Source organism: Hoplias malabaricus, chromosome 2 (assembly GCF_029633855.1).
Source record: "Hoplias malabaricus isolate fHopMal1 chromosome 2, fHopMal1.hap1, whole genome shotgun sequence".
Lineage (NCBI taxonomy): Eukaryota > Metazoa > Chordata > Actinopteri > Characiformes > Erythrinidae > Hoplias > Hoplias malabaricus.
The window spans coordinates 16,152,519-16,171,428 of NC_089801.1; the positions used below are offsets into that span (position 1 = coordinate 16,152,519).

The following is an 18,910-nucleotide window of genomic DNA, read 5'->3' on the forward strand; positions in this document are numbered from 1 at the left end:
GCTCAACAAAATTGTCATGTTTTTTTCCAGTATTTTCCAGCATCATAGCTACCATTAACACTCTTTATAAACTCTCTTGAAAGAACATCAGAGAAAATGTGACAAGCAGCACCTAGGCATCAGCCAAACCTCACCAAAGCTGCTGTGTTTCACTGTGAGGGTGAGGCCTCTGACAAAACACATATTTCACTACAAAAAAGACCTAATCGCCCCAAACATCAATAAACAACCTAAAAGCATATGTATTACTCCCACCCTCACAGCACACAACAGTGAAATAAAACCCCAAAATACATCTCAAAAGAGTGAATAAGGTGAGATTGCAGTGCATGCTGGGAGCACTTCCTGAGCATTCCAAAGCCCTGCCCATAACTAAAATGCATTTTACTCTACATTTGTCATTTGGCAGCTAGACAACAATAAAACTTCATTGTGCTGTAAAAGCAGAAAATGTTCTTTTGCTTCACCCCAGCACAACACAGACAAGGGGGGGAAGAAAAAACATAATCCAAGTCGACATTACGGTGTGCAAACCTGGGCATGGTTTGGCTATCCTCCAACAGGCTAAGTGGGTAGTATCAGGGAACCTACTTGGACAATCAGGGTTTCCATACATAGCTCTTAAAACAGCAAAAGGGTCTAGAGCCGGAAAAGAAACTGACTCAAGCACAGACAAAAAAAAAGACTTGGTCAAATTTATTTTTATGAAGAACAAAACAAGAGCTAAAACATAGCAGTTCTTCTCTGTAACACTGCACTCATCCTCTAAAGAAACTCAGTACAAAAATAAAGAGGAGGTTGCGATGTTCGGCGAACTTAAGGATTTGAGAGAGAGAGAGAGAGAGAGAGAGAGAGAGAGAACGAGAACAAGTTTCAACATAAATCTAGGAATGGATCATCAAAGAAATAACCAAACAAAGATTAAAAGGAAGAGATAAAAAAGGGAGTAGAACGATGGAGCTCTAAAAGAAGTCGACGTCTTCAGGGGCATCCAGGTCACGATACTCAATGATGTTACGAGGGTCACCACGGATCATACTGAAAAAATAAAAAATAAAATAAAAATCAATAATAATACAAAATATATTTTAAAAATGTATTAATTTGTATAATTTCAACAAAGGAAGTCTGCAGGGCTGTAGACAAGAGCTTCAATTAAGACCAAGTTCTTCAAGTCATGATTCCACTAAATTATTCAAAGTATTAAGGTTTTAATCTTGGAGCAGAGTGAGAATTGTGATGTAAGGAAGAGTTTGGGTATAAATTCCCTTCATCCATAACTACAGCTTTCCATGCAGCTCCAGAAAACCAAACCCGAGAACTACATAATTATATTAGAGCCTTAACCCTGTGTTTCACTGATGCCCCAGTTTTCAGTTCTGGTTTTCTATCAGAAAAAAATGAACACATTATATATTCAAATATTCCTAGAAATCTGTGATGTGATTGGTGTTTGTTTCACACTAACATTCAAAATTCATTACCGACTGTTTCTGGGTTTCCCGGGGTAGCCCCCTTGTCCACGGAAATTATCATAGCTGCCTCTTCCTCCTCCGTACTGATTGAGAGGATAAGCTGGGCCACCTTAGGAAGAGAAACAATGAATATGAACTAATTAATACAAACAAACATAAAATTATCCATGTTTCAGTAAAGAGTTAAACTGGCCAGATCCTGACGAGGCTATCCTTTACCACTGAGACAGCCTCAAAGACTCAGTGGGCCTAGGGTTAGTGCTGGTTTACTCTAACCCTGTCTCTGTGGTCCAAGTTAATGTGACCCTCGAGAAGAAAGAGGCACTGAGAGAGTTCATTAAATCAGAAAGACTCACGTCAACAGAAAGTGTTTCTGACTATAAACTATAGACGTGTACCTCCATAGCCCAGGAGGGGAGGTCTCGGCTGCCCGAAGCCCAGGAGACCCTGAGGAGCCTGGGGAGGGAACGGAGGACCAGTAGGAGACAGTAAACCTGCAGAGAGAGACAGAGAGATTGTGGGGGTTTATTTGATCGTGAACCTTCAAGGAGTTTTAATTATAGAAGTATTTTAAACTAATTACATGAATGCATTTGAGCTCTGCATCAATGATTATTGTTTAAACCCAAAATTAAGAGAAAATGGACACAGCAGGTCAGAGTCGGGTCACAGCTGTATTACTGTAAGAAGCAATACTCGGACTCAAACAGAAATAGGTTAGGGACATGTGCAGTGTTTGAGCGTGACTGACCTTGCCCGTGTCCTGGAGGGGGCAGTGGCTTCATCTCGGGGAGGGAGGGTCTCTTAGCGTCCATCAGGAAATTATTAAAGAACTCCACCTCTTTCTTCACCTCCTCAATCTTATCACCGTGTTTATTCAGAATGTGCTTTCTCACAAACTCCGGACCCTGAAGAGGAAAAAAAAACAAACAAAATGAAAAACCACCACTACAAGCACCAGGCAAGGCCCAGCACTCTCACAAACCATAGGCTTTTTTTTGACTGACAATGTCCCAAACCTAACCCAGAAAAAATGTGGGAGCAGTCCCCAAACTCCACCCCTACACACATCATCCCTTCTACAGCACCCCCAACCACCTCCTCTCCTCATCCCTCCAACACACCCACCTTAAACTTCTTCCCACTGAGGGGGCACAGCCACTTGTCCTTCCCCAGCTCCTGTGTGTTTGCAGACACAAACTTTTCCACTTCCTGCTCCGGATCCTTCCGCCCCATTTTCAGGGCCTCGTCCTCGGAAAGCGTCTCCTTTACACTGAACAGAGGGGACAGCTTCTCCTCAAACGTCTTCTCCCAGTCCGCCACTGAGGACCAGAACACAACATTACCACAGAGCTCCCGGCCCAACATAGGGGCCTCATAAGCCTTTTAAACACAGCAAAAACAATTGTGTGTGTGTACCCTCTTGGTGTGTGATGCGGTTGGGGGTATCGGTCCTGTGTGTGTGTGATGCTTTTGGGGGTTATCTTTCCTCTGTGTGTGTACCCTCTCGGTGTGTGATGCTTTTGGGGGTTATCTTTCCTCTGTGTGTGTGTGTGTGTGTGTGTGTGTATGTGTGTGTATGTGTGTATACCCTCTCGGTGTGTGATGCGGTTGGGGGGTATCGGTCCTCTGACGTGGATAATTCCACACCGGTTTGGCATCTCGTCTTCATTGGGATATTCGCAGGTGTTATAGTAATCAATGGAGTGAACAATACGCAGATAAAACAGCAGACGATCCAACACCTGAAAAGTGAAAATACACAGTGAAGCTTGGTGTAGATTGAGACAAAGTTAAAATTTCACAACAGAAGATTTGACATTTCCTTCTTTTCCTGAGGACTTCTCCTCCAACTCCCACATCCCCCACTACTCCCACCCACTACTCCCCCAACCCCTCCCCACCACCACTCTCACACCAGACCCCAACTTCTCCCTCTCCGACTCCCCCCACCACTCACACCAGCCCCCGACTCCTACCATGCCCCCCCCCCCACCCCTGAACTCTACATGGAAAAATTTAAAACTTGCCTTGACGAGTTTGTCGTCTCGCTCCACCGTGATCTCAGTGGGATTTCCCTCTTTAGCGCCCTCTTCAGTCTCCGCTCCACCTGCACTTCCCAGCAGCTCCTCCTCCTCTGCGCTCACTTCCTCTATCAGGTAATCGGTGATGTTCTTCAGAATGGGGTTCTGAGCTGGAAGCTAAACACAAACATATTCATAATTATTCCCCCCAGAAGTCAGTAGCATATTCACCCCTATCTTTCCGACAGAAACCACCCTCTTCAAAACTAAAAGCCTCTGGCAGAAAAAATACTTTAATCATTCAGTAATTTTGAGCAGCGTCACCTCCACAGACGGAAGGTCTTCAATCTGTTGAAGGATCCACAGCCCCTCGCGGTCGTCCAGGGTGTGGATCAGTTTAGCTGCTAGTTTGATGTCATTGCGCAGAACCTGCTTGTGCTGTGTGATTCCGTTTATGTTCCGAACACGTCGAGCCAAATCACGATTCACCCCTGGAGCCAGTTCACAGTCGCGGAGCTGCAGATGTTACACACACACACACGTCTAATTATATTCTAAAAGACTCATATGGAGGTCTGAGTGCAAGGTGCCACTGGGAACTGAACTGATTTGGTTCATTACAAAGCTTCAGTTTAAAGACTGAAATGTTACTTAACTAACATCATTCAGTGAATATTTAAAATTCATCTCCAAACATTAAGCGAGCAATTGTTTTCAGGTTCATCTCTGAGAACATTCAAATAAATGTTGAGAACTTGGGTCTAAATGCAAACAAATTAAAAATCACATGGACATTTTACACAAAAAAAGTCTAATTCTCAAAGCACCTGCACCACAGTGTTACACACATCACACATTAATCTACTTTACAACAGTATAATCATTAGAGAACCATCTAGAACTCACTCTGATGTTCTGCAGGTTCCAGCAAATCTCTTTAATGTTGACAGCTCTGTCAAAGGTCACCCAGCAGCGCCGGAAAAACCTGACAAGAAAAAAATAGCGATTACAGCAAGATGTCTGAAAAAGGATGGAAACACTTGATATTGTGTGTGTGTGTGTGTGTGTGTGTGTGTGTGTTACCTGCGCTCTGGCTGAGGGTCTGAAAGGCACACTCTCATAAATCCAGGATAACGACGACAGAGCTGAAGAGATACAGACAGTGAATCACACGGCTGCAGTGTGCTACATTGTTTGTTTATTTGAGAATTCTGTAAATTCAGGAATCACTTAATAGTTCATTTCATCAGCAATAACTTGAAAAATGTCACTGAAATAATTACACACAAAGGGTCAGGAATATTTCAGAACGAACAAAAACTATTATAAAAAGATTTAGTGATGCTTTCGAATTATTAACGTCAATAAATAAAAAAATTAAAAATGAGTGAAGATGAATTACATCTCGTTACATCAGCTTCTCTCTGTGTGTGTGTGTGTGTGTGTGTGTGTGTGCATGCTCACAGCGATGATCTCAGCTTTAGAGATGGAGGGAGCAATGCTCCTCATGAACAGAGAGCTGGTTTTGTGAAGGGGGCGTGGCCTCAGAGGCTGATCATCTTTAACTTTCTTCTCCTCTTTCTCTTTCTCTTTCTCATCCTGTCGCTCCTTCACTTCACCTGCACACAGCACAAAAAATCTCCACAGTTAACTTGGCCACAGTGTCAGCTACTCTGACCCGATTCGGTTTGATCTATGAGTTACACACTGCGTGGTACATGAGCCCCACACACAGATGTATTCAGAGGTTCCTGAACATGAGCTTCTCACACGAGCGAGTTTTCCCTGTGTTTTAAAAGTCTGCCTCCTTCAGTACGTTCAGGAACATCCTGCTTCTGACCAGTCGTTCTGTCGTAGAAGCAGGAGTCTCTTGAACAGGTCGATGGCAAAGTCCAGCAACGAGACTAGACTTAGTCTTAGACTCGGTGAAAACAGTGGATCATTTTCTGCTTTAATCAGGGACAGGGATTATACACAAACCCCAACACCCTCCAATCACTGACAGCCACAGACTTACCTTCTCCATCCTCCTCGTCTTCCTCCTTCTCCTCCCCCTCCTCCCGCTCTCCGTCCCTCTGTCTCTCAGGTGGCTTCTCTGAACTGTGGGAGTTGGAGTCTGAATCAGAGTCTGAATCACTCTCCGACACACTTGCTTCATCTTCACTGTCTCCACTGTGCTTCCTCTTCCTCTTCTTACTCATCTAGAGAGAGAGAGAGAGAGAGAGAGAGAGAGAGAGAGAGGGGGGGGTCAGAGTGGAGGGAGGAGATGAAAACGAGAGAAAGGACGATAACAAAAAAAAAAGATAGAAAGTGCTAAAGAATTCATTTAAATACCAAAAAAAGGAAAATAATGCTAAAAAAAATTCTCAGAATGTTTCTTTGCATTATAAATAACTGAGGTTTTAAGTAGAAATTATTAAATTCTTCCTAAAAACACAAATGCACCTTCTTTGGCTCTGGGATTTCCTCCGCTGCCGGCTTTTTATCAGCCTTCTCTTCTCCTTCATCGTCTTCTCTCTCTGCTGCTGCAGTTTCTTCTTTCTCCTTTTCTCCACTTTCCACACTCTCACCCTGATGGGTTCAATGCAGAAGACAAATTTGATTGTACAATGACAACTAACTGCACATTATTAAATCTGTAGATTGAAAATTTAAAAATCTATAGAAAAGAAAAAAACAACAAATTTTATTTAATGATTATTTCCAAAGTCGCTAAACCCTAACTCCCATGAGATAAAGTCCATGTAGCTCTTCCACATCTCTTATGCTTCCAGGCCACCAGGGGTCAGGGTAACTGCATGAGGAAGAACTGTAACTGCTCCATAAACACACCTCCTTTTCATCCTTCTCTGTGGAGGGTTTGCCCTCTCCCTCCACAGCTCTGTTTTCCTCTCGTTTTGCAGGTTCTGTCATTCCACCAGAGGAGAGTCTCTCCCTCTCTTCCTCTTCCTCCGCCGGCTGCTCCAGAATCCGCAGATCGTTCTCCATCCCTCCCTCCATCTTTATCACGGCTGCAGAAAATAACAACGTCGACTCTGGGTTTATTTCTGCCTCTTTCCTTTTTTAATGAAGTGTGATGCACATCTTTCCGGTCTCTCACCTGCGTCTAAGATCTTGAGGATCTGAGGAGCGCGATCAATGTCCATGGAAACAGAGTCAAACCATGTGTTCTCCATCAAATACATGAACACATTCAGTCGGTTCTGAAGAGCAGCATGGGCTTCAGCCTTTCGCTTTCCAGCTTCATCAGGATGGTATTTAGAGCGGAACCTGAGAGAGATTTAGAGAGAGAGAGAGAGAGCAAGAGAGAGAGAAAGAGAAAGAGAAAGAAAGAAACAAGGTGGGACGATGGGAGAAAACAGTCTGTTAGAACGTCCTCAGACTTTTTCTGTCTCTAAATTCACACAAAATAAAAACTTATTCTTTTGATATTTCAGGGCAATTTAGAAACTGATGTCACCCCCACCCTATTTTGCCCAGAAAGGTTTTCACAAGTGAAGGGATCTATAAGAAGGATGTATGTTGTGTGAAAGTGAAGACAGCGCCACCAGCTGGTTCATTCAAAATATTCTATATAACAATTCATTCAAAATTATACAAACGAGGCAAATGCAGCTTGATGCAGCGCTGTTTTGTGGGATTTATTCGCTACTGTCCACTAACATTACAACTTTGAATGCAAACAGCAGGGGGTGCTCTAATCACTGTCTCGAGTTCCTCCTGTGTACCACAGTCCCAGTCACAACCGAGAATCACACAATCAGAAAATCAAGAGATTTTGAGAAGCTAAAATATTAGGTTTCATTGAGTGTACTAAATTTACCTGCAGTACTCCCAGAATTACCACACATACAGACAGGTCTCCTCAGCAGTGGGAGTGCGCACCAGTGTGTTTTCACACAAAACACACCCCATTTGTGCACGCTTGGCATTTTGCATTAGATCCGCACACCAAAAAATAAAAATAAAAAAATAAAAAAAGAAAACGGGGATAAAAATGAGTAAACAACAAAGAAAATAAAATCATCTTCAGACGAAGTGTGTTGACGATCTAACTAATGTCCCTATTGACTTTGGTTTCTAAAGCAGCTGCATTGTGCGCAGTGCCCTGACTGACTGAGCGTTTCCTCCAGGGTCCGCAGGCTCCAAAACCTTTCCGTGGAGGAGGAGGAGAGAAGCATTGGGTTTATTCTTTCACAACAAAACAAAATAAATCAGTAGCTCATTCAAATCAAAACTAAGAAAGAACCTGTGGAGAAAATGTTCACAATTAAAAACAGCCAAAGTGTGCCATTGCATCCATCTTTGAACAAAACCCTATCTCCAAACCCTAAACCCTCCAAAGGTCTTATTTTAGGGCAGGGAGGCAGCGGTACTGAACGTTTTGGGTCGATTTGAAAACAGATACAGCCTTGGTGTCGTCAATAACATTAAACCGACATTTAATCTTTTTGTATTTAAAAGTTCACACCAATTTAAAGCAAAATGTCTTTCATAATAAATATTTTCCTTAGCATTTCTACATCTCTGTAGTTTTTAATTCTCTCTCCAAGTTTATTATGTGCAGCTCACTAACACCTCATGGTTTATAGACAGGCACTTTGCAACACTGGGTTGTTTTAGAGAGAGGGGGGGGGAGAACACTGATCGAGAGAGAGAGAGAGAGAGAGAACACTGATCGAGAGAGAGAGAACACTGATCGAGAGAGAGAGAGAGAGAACACTGATCGAGAGAGAAAACACTGATCAAAAGAGAGAGAGAACACTGATCGAGAGAGAAAACACTGATCAAAAGAGAGAGAGAACACTGATCGAGAGAGAAAACACTGATCAAAAGAGAGAGAGAACACTGATCGAGAGAGAAAACACTGATCAAAAGAGAGAGAGAGAGAACACTGATCGAGAGAGAGAACACTGATCAAGAGAGAGAGAGAGAGAGAGAGAGAGAGAGAGAGAGAACACTGATCGTGAGAGAACACTGATCGTGAGAGAGAAAACACAGAGAGAGACAGCACTGACCGTGAGAGAGAACACTGATCAAGAGAGCGAGAGAACAGAGAGAGCACTGATCGTGAGAGAGCACTGATCAAGGGAGAGAGAACACTGATCAAGGGAGAGAGAGAGAACAGAGAGAGAGAGCACTGATTGTGAGAGAGAACACTGATCAAGAGAGAGAGAACACAGAGAGAGAGAGAACACAGAGAGAGAGAGAACACAGAGAGAGAGAGAGAGAGAGAGCGCAGAGAGAGAGAGAGCGCAGAGAGAGAAAGAGAGCGCAGAGAGAGAAAGAGAGAGCGCAGAGAGAGAAAGAGAGAGCGCAGAGAGAGAAAGAGAACAGAGAGGTTTTGTTCTTAAACATTAATTACAAAATATTCAAAGATCAAAACTGTTCTGACGCAGCTCTGTTCACTGAAACTCAGCCGTGCTCCTCAGCTTGTCTGTTTTTTTTCTCATTTATTACTTTATTTAAAAATCTTTGATATTTGTGACCTTCTCTAAGAGAAAGTGTTATTACTGTAGCTTTCATTTGTGCAATAACTCTAGCGTTTGATTTTATGACTTCGAAATGTATTCAAACTAATACAATTAACAATTAATGAGACCATTACTTAATAATTAATAACAAAGACAAGTTATATTTCAGTGTATTCAGTCATTTCCAGATAGAAACACAGAGCAATGCTCCACCTAAAACCAGAGAGAATATTTATAAAGAGATTTCTCTGGTTCCTCTGGAGATTTTCACAGTTAAACGAACCCTCACACCTTTGATAAATCACATTTACATTTGACATTTTCACTGAATCTAAAGCAGTACCCTTTGTTTTGAATGTAATATAAACCAGATCAGAACTGAAAGGCCAGAGATTTTTCTGACGGAGAGAAGCTGTGAGCGTCTGATAACGACCTAGCGCTTATTTTCCCTTGATCTCTAGCTTTAACTTTCACACCGAGTCAAAGCCAAAAGCTCCAGTCGTACCACTCTTCGTCTTTGTGAGCGAGGAAGAAGTCCTGCATCTGCTGCCGTCGGAACTCGATCTTATACTCGTTATAGCGCTTTACGGCCTCCGTCTCGTCCACAGAGTCGTCCAGAGACAGCAGGAACTCTTTAAAAGTCTTCATCACGGGAGGCGGGGGACCCAGGTCCATATCGTGGATGTTTCCCAACCTGACGAACAGCAGGAGAACACGGTTAAATCACAGTCCAGAAAATGACAGACAGATTATGGAGTTAATTCAATGACATGTTTCTGAATCTGAATATTTTATTTTTGAATTTTTCGTGTGCCATTTGATAAACTTCCAAACATTAAAAAATGTAGATTATTAAAATACGAGGTCAGAGGTCACCGGTGAGCTTCTCAGGAAAAAGTAAACTTCCACAGACAGTGATCACAGGATTAACCAATCACAGCAGTCTTCTCAAAGCCACCAATCACAGTGCAGCCTCACACAGTCACAGTGAGAGAGACTGCGCATGCGGCACATGCCTGCCTTTAAACATTCGTCTGCAGGGTTAGGGTCTTGATCAATGATAACTGTCGCACTGCGTTGTGTAAAACCTCATTTAGACAATCAGCATTTTTCTATTAGAGGAGCAACACTTTGGAACAGTTCACACATTGCCTTCAATAGGAATCCAATGTTACTGATTTTAGCAGAAGGTTTAAAGAAAAACAATATTGCTCTCATTTATAACAATGCCTCCTCTGGACAGTGTTGTAAATTAGCATTCGGCTAGAAACACTATAAACACTGTATTATGCTGCAGTTCCAATGTTGCTCTATTGTCCACATCAAATAAATAAATAAGTAAAACCCTGGTGTTCAGTGAAAAATGTTGTTCCAGAAGTACGATTACGACTCAATCAAAATTACGGGATATAAATCTACAATAATTCATGAAATGCACAGCAGCAGGGTGTCATCAGTTTTACTGCTTAATGAACAGCTGGTTTATAAGAGTTTGTGAAATACATAATCACTTTTCACCACCATTACGAGACTATACTTTTCATTGAAACAATACATTTTTTAGGAGAGTGCCCTCACCTGGCCTGGATGGGGATGCCGTGATGAGGCTGGAGCAGGTGCATGTCTGGGTGACCCCAGGGCTGTGGCGGGGCATAACTGGGTCCTCCTCCACCTCCTCCAAAACCCACCTCATAACCACCATGGTAGGGGTCTCCTCCGTGATCGTCCCTGCACCAGACATCAGCAGGACTTTGTTCACAAGAGATTTAACTCAAACTTAAAGCACAACCTTCATTCGTCAAATACATTTTAAACTTTCTGTAAAATTTATAAACTACAAAAAGCAGGAACCTGTGTTTTAAATAAAGCTCCATGAGAATTAGCGACAAAACTGAAATAATAGATTTCCAAAGTTGTCTCTGAACAACTCGACTGTATTCATTCATAGAGAGAGAGAGAGAGAGAGAGCAAACAAATATAGACATGGGGTTTGTACCAGTCTCTCCTCATGCGTTTCTGCTGTGGGCTCATGTCGTGTCTCGGGGGAGAGAATCTCTCTCTTCTTCCTCTCTCATAATCTCGATATTCACCTCGACTCCGTCTTTCTCGGCCTCGATCCCACTCCCTGGCCGACGGACGCCAGTAAACCACAAACACAACAAGCAACAGAAATAAAAACCATAGCCAAAAATAACAGCGTTTCATAAGGAGTGACAACCCTCTAAAATCACTTCAGATCACTGCGGAAAAGACACTGGTCCTGGATCATCACATTTACAGTCAGTTCAAGGGTGGAGGGAGGGGGGGGTGGCTTTGATGCAGGAATGAGGAGTGAATAGTGGCCCACGCTGGGCTCCATGCATTTATCAGGGGACTGAACCTGCCATTTCTCCTGGACACAGGGAAATCCAGCAGCGTACGAACCAGAGCAGTGACGCTTCAGCTACACAGCAGAAATGTTTGAGAAAGGTTTCAGTAACGTCTGCTTTAAATGTTTAAAAAAGAGCAAACTAAAAGCTGTTAAACTTAGTTTCCGGACGAACTCCCGAGTAAAGACCCCCACTGACTCCCTGCTGCTCACCGGTCGCTCCAGTCGTCTCTGCGCCGGTCCTCCCTCTCCCTCGAGCGGTCATAATCGCTTCGTTCTCTGCGGAACTTATCCCTGCGCCGCCGATCGTACTCGTCATCACTGTCTGCCATTGCAGCCAATCAGGTGAGACTCCCAGAATTCCCTGCAACACAACAATGAGACACCCACATTAAAGCACACCCCATAGTCTCACACACACTTTTCTCTCATGTTTACACACACTTCTCTCACATTTACAGACACTTACCTCTCTCACACGTTTTCACACACACCTCACACGTTTACAAACACACACCTCACACGTTTACAAACACACACCTCACACTTTACACATCTCTCACACGTTTACACACACACACCTCTCACTTTACACACACACACACCTCTCACACACGTTTACACACACACCTCTCACTTTACACATCTCTCACACGTTTACACACACACACCTCTCACTTTACACACACACACACGTTTACACACACACCTCTCACTTTACACACACACACACCTCTCACACGTTTACACACACACCTCTCACACGTTTACACACACACACACCTCTCACACGTTTACACACACACACACCTCTCACACGTTTACACACACACACACACACCTCTCACACACACACACACCTCTCACACGTTTACACACACCTCTCACACGTTTACACACACACACCTCTCACACGTTTACACACACACACACCTCTCACACGTTTACATACTTCTCTTTCACTTTTACACACATCTCTCACACGTTTACACACACCTCTCACACGTTTACACACACACACACCTCTCACACGTTTACACACACACCTCTCACGTTTACATACTTCTCTTTCACTTTTACACACATCTCTCACACGTTTACACACACCTCTCACACGTTTACACACACACACACCTCTCACACGTTTACACACACACACACCTCTCACACGTTTACATACTTCTCTTTCACTTTTACACACATCTCTCACACGTTTACACACACCTCTCACACGTTTACACACACACACACCTCTCACACGTTTACACACACACACACCTCTCACACGTTTACACACACACACACCTCTCACACGTTTACACACACACACCTCTCACACGTTTACATACTTCTCTTTCACTTTTACACACATCTCTCACACGTTTACACACACACCTCTCACACGTTTACACACACACACACCTCTCACACGTTTACACACACACACACCTCTCACGTTTACATACTTCTCTTTCACTTTTACACACATCTCTCTCACGTTTACACACACACCTCTCACGTTTACATATGCTTCTCTTTCACATTTACACACACACGTACGTCTCTCTCACATTTACAGACACAAACAAATCTCTAACACACGCTCCTAACCCACGTTTACAATCCAAGAAAATACATCAAATAATCAGTTTCTGAAAACAGTGTGAACGAGATCAAACTGAATTTCGAACTGAAAAGCGGTTAATTTTCAGACGTTTTAAACGTTTTAGAGCTCTGAGCTAAAGGCTATGTCTAGAACACGCTGAGTAATACATTTACCCGCAACTTAAAAAATAAAGAGGTAATCATAACTAAAACGTTACCAAAAATACGCAACTTCCCTCGAATATGTTTAAACACCTTAGCTTAGCATTTCCACTGGGCGAGCTGGGCGCGTCCCGATATTTACACTTGTGTACTATACACTTGCTATGGTTTAGGGCTCGAGTGTAAACACGCAGTTGATTTGAACACATTAGCGAATTTTAACAAAACTCTAACGGGACAACGACGTTCTACGCTCCACTCTCATTAAACACGTTCTGCTTGATGTAAAAGCTCGACCACACGTTCTAGACACAAACCATGTGCTTTATGGACGGACACGCGGCGCTCAAATTATTCGCTTAACTACACGGACTGTTTAGATCCCTCCCTAGTCCGCGAGGGTACTTATTGGAACGCGGCCTCGGCGGGTCACTCTTTGGCTCCTTCTCTAACAAAGGGAAGAAAATGTCGTCTTAAAAGGCACCAGAAACTGACTTTTACCGCAACAACAGACACCAGGGCCCCGACCCGTCCCGGTCCGCGGACCGCGCCGAAACAAGCGGAGATTAAAGCTTAAGAAAACGTGTTTACCGGAGAATCGCCACCGCGCGCACTCCTACACAGGCGGGAGCTCCCGGACGTGCTCTGGCTGGTATCGAACAGCGCCGCTCCCAGGAAGGAAGAGCGAAGAGCAGCAACTGAAAAAAAAATACACAGTATTAATGTGTGTGTGTGTGTTTGTTTGTTTTTGTTCTCCCTGTGGAGAATCAGCTGCGGTCTTCTGGGACGTCTCCCTTTGTATCGACTTGTGCAGCGTCTCACATTGTTCTTATTATTATTGGTGACCAAATGCATCATGGGAATTTGAGTCAGCAGAGAGCTAATAGAGTTAAACAAATCAGAAAAACCTTCCAGAGTCAGAGCATTGGACAGTGTTGTGTGAATGGAAGCAGACGTCCTCCTCTAAAAGCCCCTCACAGAAAGTGATGACAGTAGATGGTGGGGGACACAGGGCTGGTGTCTGAATGTAGTGTGGAGAAGGGGGTAGTGTTTAAACCCTGTCCTGGTGGAGAGGGACGTACATCACTCCATAGAGACTCTGTAGATGGTGAAAGCACCGCTAGAGGAGGAGAGGGAATAAAATGCTGGGTGTGTGTTGGAGACATGGAGAGGCCATGTCTGGAGAGAAATCTGAGTCACTACTGTCCACCACCTTCCCCCAGGACACTGTCCAGCACCGTGTCCATCATCCCCCAGGACACTATCCAGTTTTAGCAGTGGGAGTTTACTGCTGGTATTTGTGTAGTGGTAGTTTAGTGTTGGTGTGTTTTTTAGAGGTAGTTTAGTGCTGGTATTTTTGTAGTGGTAGTTTAGTGCTGGTGTGTTTGTAGAGGGAGTTTAGTGCTGGTGTGTTTGTAGCGGTAGTTTAGTGCTGGTGTGGTGTGGCTCTCCGATCACAGCCTCGTTCACCTCATTCCCACGTACCGGCAGAAACTCAAAACCAACAAGCCGGCCATTACAACAGTGAAGAGGTGGACCAGTGGAGACATAGAGAAGCTGCAGGGCTGCTTCGAATCCACAAACTGGGCTGTGTTTGAGGAGGCGACAGACGGACTGGACGAATACACAGACGCTGTGACGTCATATATAAGCTTCTGTGAAGACAGCTGTATTTCAACTAGAACACGTGTTAAACACAGTAACAGCAAACCCTGGTTTTCTATAGAACTGAAACAGCTTAGGCGAGAGAAGGAGGCCGCATTCAGGAATGGAGACAGAGCTGTCTACAAAAAAGCCAAGTACAGATTGGAGAAAGGGGTTAAAGCAGCGAAAAGAAAGTTCTCAGAGCAGCTGGATAACCACATCACAGCTAACGACCCATCGTCAGCCTGGAACAGTCTTCAGCTTCTCACTGGCTACAAGGTGAGAAATACCCCCCTCCACCTGAACGACCGTCAGCTCACCAACGACCTGAATGAGTTCTTCTGCAGATTTCAAACAATAGATAATCAGCAGACTCTCTCACCCCATCATCAACCCCCCTCCTCCCCCACACTGGCTCTCACACCTCCATCCCCAGCTTGTCTCACCATCAGCCTGCAGGACGTCCACAGACTCTTCAGCAGACAGAAGGTGAAGAAAGCCCCGGGACCTGATTCAGTCTCTCCATCCATCCTAAAACACTGCTGTGACCAACTAGCACCAGTCTTCACCAGCATCTTCAACAGATCACTGGAGCTCCATTGTGTTCCAGCCTGCTTCAAGACCTCCACCATCATTCCAGTCCCCAAGAAATCCACCATCACTGGATTTAATGATTACAGACCTGTCGCCCTGACATCTGTGGTCATGAAGGTCTTTGAACGCCTGGTCTTAGCCCACCTAAAGACCATTACAGACCCCCTGCTGGACCCCCTGCAGTTTGCATACAGAGCAAACAGATCTGTTGATGATGTGGTCAACCTAACTCTCCACTTCATCCTTCAGCATCTGGACAGCCCTAGAACCTACGCTCAGGTTCTGTTTGTTGACTTTAGCTCGGCTTTCAACACCGTTGTGCCGCAGCTACTTCAAAGCAAACTGTCCCAGCTGTCAGTGCCGGACTCCATGTGTCAGTGGATTGCAAACTTCCTCACAGACAGAAGACAGTATGTGCGGCTTGGGAAACACACCTCAGACCTTCGAACACTCAGCACTGGAGTTCCACAAGGGTGTGTTCTTTCACCCCTTCTCTTCAGCCTTTACTCCAACGACTGTGTCTCCAAGGAACCAGCTGTAAATCTCCTGAAGTTTGCAGATGATTCCACTCTGGTGGGCCTCATAGCCAATGGTGATGAGTCTGCTTACAGAAAGGAGGTTGGTCAGCTGGTGTCCTGGTGCAGTGACAACCACTTGCTGCTGAACACAGACAAGACTGTAGAGATGGTGGTGGATTTCCGACGCAACCCACCCCCTGTATCCCCCCTCTACATCAATGGCACCGCAGTTTCCACTGTAGAGTCACTCAAGTTCCTGGGCACCATCATATCCAGGGACCTGAAGTGGGAGAGGAACACCGTCTCCATCACCAAGAAAGCTCAGCAGAGAATGTTCTTCTTGAGACAGCTCAAGAAATTTGACCTGCCACAGACCCTGATGATCCAGTTCTACACAGCGATCATCGAGTCCATCATCACCTCATCCATAACCACCTGGTTTGGTTCCTCTACCTCACAAGAAAGAGCCAGGCTCCAGCGCATCATCAGATCAGCAGAGAAGATCATTGGATGTAACCTGCCAACGCTTCAGGAGATCCACACCAGCAGGGTGAGGAAACTTACGCTTGACCCCTCACATCCTGGACATCACCTCTTCCAGACTCTCCCTTCTGGTAGAAGACTAAGGACCATCAAAACCAGCACAACACGACATGCTAACAGCTTCTTTCCCAGAGCTGTAGCTCTCCTCAACCACAGTGAACACCTCTGAGTCTCCAAACCACTGAACTAAACCGACTGGACTTAACTGCACTGAACAGGACACTTTACTCACTTGCAATATGCTATTTTGCACAGCTGTACAGAAGTTCTATTTCTGTAACTTCTACAACAATATATAATATAACCTACCTTAGGAATATTTGGAAACATTTATATTCATACTCATATCTGTACAGTATAGATTTTATATTTTATGTTGTCTAATTTATGTCTTAACGCTCTTTTTTTTCTAGTACTTTAACTGTATTCTTTAGTCTATTTATTGTTTATTGTACCTCTTTTAGAGTTATGTTTGTTAACAGTCTGTGTTACATGTCATACATGTGTTGCTGTCACCAAGACAAATTCCTAGTATGTTTAACATACCTGGCGAAATAAAGAGATTCTGATTCTGATTGTAGAGGTAGTTTAGTGCTGGTGTGTTTATAGACGTAGTTTAGTGCTGGTGTGTTTGTAGAGGTAGTTTAGTGCTGGTGTGTTTGTAGAGGTAGTTTAGTGCTGGTGTGTTTGTAGAGGTAGTTTAGTGCTGGTATGTTTGTAGTGGTAGTTTAGTTCTGGTGTGTTTGTAGTGGTAGTTAAGTGTTAGAATTGTTGTTGTGGTAGTTTACTGCTGGTATGTTTGTAGTGGTGTCTAGTTCTGGTGTATTTGTAGTGGTAGTTTCGTGCTAGTATCTTTGTAGTGGTAGTTTAGTGTTAGAATTTTTGTTGTGGTAGTTCAGTGCTGGTGTATTTGTTGTGGTATTTTAGTGCTTGTATGTTTGTAGTGGTAATTTAGTGCCTTGAATTTTTGTAGTGGTAGTTTAGTGTTAGGATTGTTGTAGTAGTAGTTTAGTGCTGATGGGCTTTAGGACTAAGTTCTGCTGGAGTTTAAATTTTCTACAGCTCTGTCTCTGGCTCGTCCTCTTCCTTCATCCAGTCCATAAATGTTCAGACAGTTTCCACTTCCTCCGTGTTCCTCTGCCTCTGGACGCAGAGTTAAGTGCTCAGTGCTCAGTGAAAAGAGCAACTGAACTGACCCCAGAACAGACGTCTGTCCACACACTGCCAGATGGGGGTGGAGATACGTACATTTTAATGACAGGTTAATATCTTCCATAAAACCACAGATGAGTGTATGAAGAAGAGAGAGAGAGAGAGAGAGAGAGAGAGGGAGAGAGAGAGAGAGAGAGAGAGAGAGAGAGAGAGAGAGAGAGAGATGTCTATCAGTTCCGGACAGTGGAGTTCTAAGTGTAGCATTACTGTAATAATGCTGACGCTAAAAGGCTTTCTTAACCCTAGAGACAACCAGAGAGTAGCAGAAAGTGTGTTAAAAGCCTGAATCTATTACACACACACACACACACTTCTGCCTGTTAAACTGTACAGTACTGAGAGGACGGAGAGGTGGCTGTGTAGCGTCCTCCAGTAAAAAAACAAATCCCACATAAAGCTTATTTCTTATTTTCCAGGAAAACTGAGAACATAAAACTGGATCTGATTGGAACCTGGAGTCACAGTGCCCAGCGTCAACAGTCCACCAGGGGTCACTGTGCCCAGTGTCAACAGTCCACCAGGGGTCACTGTGCCCAGAGTCAACAGACCACCAGGGGTCACTGTGCCCATGGTCAACAGTCCACCAGGGGTCACTGTGCCCAGGGTCAACAGTCCACCAGGGGTCACTGTGCCCAGAGTCAACAGACCACCAGGGGTCACTGTGCCCAGGGTCAACAGTCCACCAGGAGTCACTGTGCCCAGAATCAACAGTCCACCAGGGGTCACTGTGCCCAGAGTCAACAGACCACCAGGGGTCACTGTGCCCAGGGTCAACAGTCCACCAGGGGTCACTGTGCCCAGAGTCAACAGACCACCAGGGGTCACTGTGCCCAGGGTCAACAGTCCACCAGGGGTCACTGTGCCCAGAGTCAACAGTCCACCAGGGGTCACTGTGCCCAGGGTCAGCACCTTCAAGTCTTCATTATTAGCTTTAGTTATTCTATGTGTGTGTTTATCAGGTCCAGTCATGCCCCACCCACCCCACATTTGGGTGTGTAGATTCATGCCCCCAGCACCACCACTCCCCCCAGAGTCCCACCCCTGTTACACCACCCTCAGGGAGCGCTGAGCAAACAATAACAATAAAAGATAGCGAGATCTAAGAAGAGCGAGCAAGAAAATGGAAGAAAGAGGCCAAGAAATATAACAAGGGGTTAGGGAGAGGGGAGGAGTAGAGTGAGAGAGAGAAGAAAGGGAGGGGTAGAGAGAGGGAGGGAGAGACAGTGCGAGAGTGTGTGTATGTTCTCCTGTCTCTCTGAGTGGTCGAGTTAAAGCTGAAATGAATGAACTG

At 44.4% G+C, this 18,910-nt stretch overlaps 1 protein-coding gene across 6 annotated transcripts; it reads right to left on the reverse strand.

Annotated features, from left to right (window-relative positions):
* Positions 1-559: 559 nt before the first annotated feature.
* Positions 560-13,887, reverse strand: srrt (serrate RNA effector molecule homolog (Arabidopsis)). Of its 6 annotated transcripts, none has more exons than XM_066660702.1 (20): positions 13,700-13,887; positions 11,554-11,705; positions 10,970-11,112; positions 10,552-10,701; positions 9,479-9,667; positions 6,600-6,769; positions 6,332-6,510; positions 5,945-6,070; positions 5,517-5,700; positions 4,964-5,118; positions 4,583-4,644; positions 4,406-4,484; positions 3,824-4,015; positions 3,506-3,676; positions 3,067-3,220; positions 2,604-2,797; positions 2,227-2,383; positions 1,874-1,969; positions 1,469-1,584; positions 560-1,038 (listed from the first exon to the last, which is right to left on the reverse strand). In XM_066660702.1, exons 2-19 carry the CDS (start codon positions 11,671-11,673, stop codon positions 1,481-1,483), a joined length of 2,625 nt encoding a protein of 874 aa, XP_066516799.1. In that variant the 5' UTR covers positions 11,674-11,705; positions 13,700-13,887; the 3' UTR covers positions 560-1,038; positions 1,469-1,480. The 6 variants fall into 6 exon arrangements, with proteins under 6 accessions (XP_066516799.1, XP_066516798.1, XP_066516795.1 ...); XM_066660701.1 differs by having other exon boundaries at positions 565-1,038; positions 1,485-1,584; positions 10,970-11,098; positions 11,555-11,705; XM_066660698.1 differs by lacking the exon at positions 13,700-13,887 and adding an exon at positions 13,604-13,694 and having other exon boundaries at positions 566-1,038; positions 1,485-1,584.
* Positions 13,888-18,910: the final 5,023 nt, after the last annotated feature.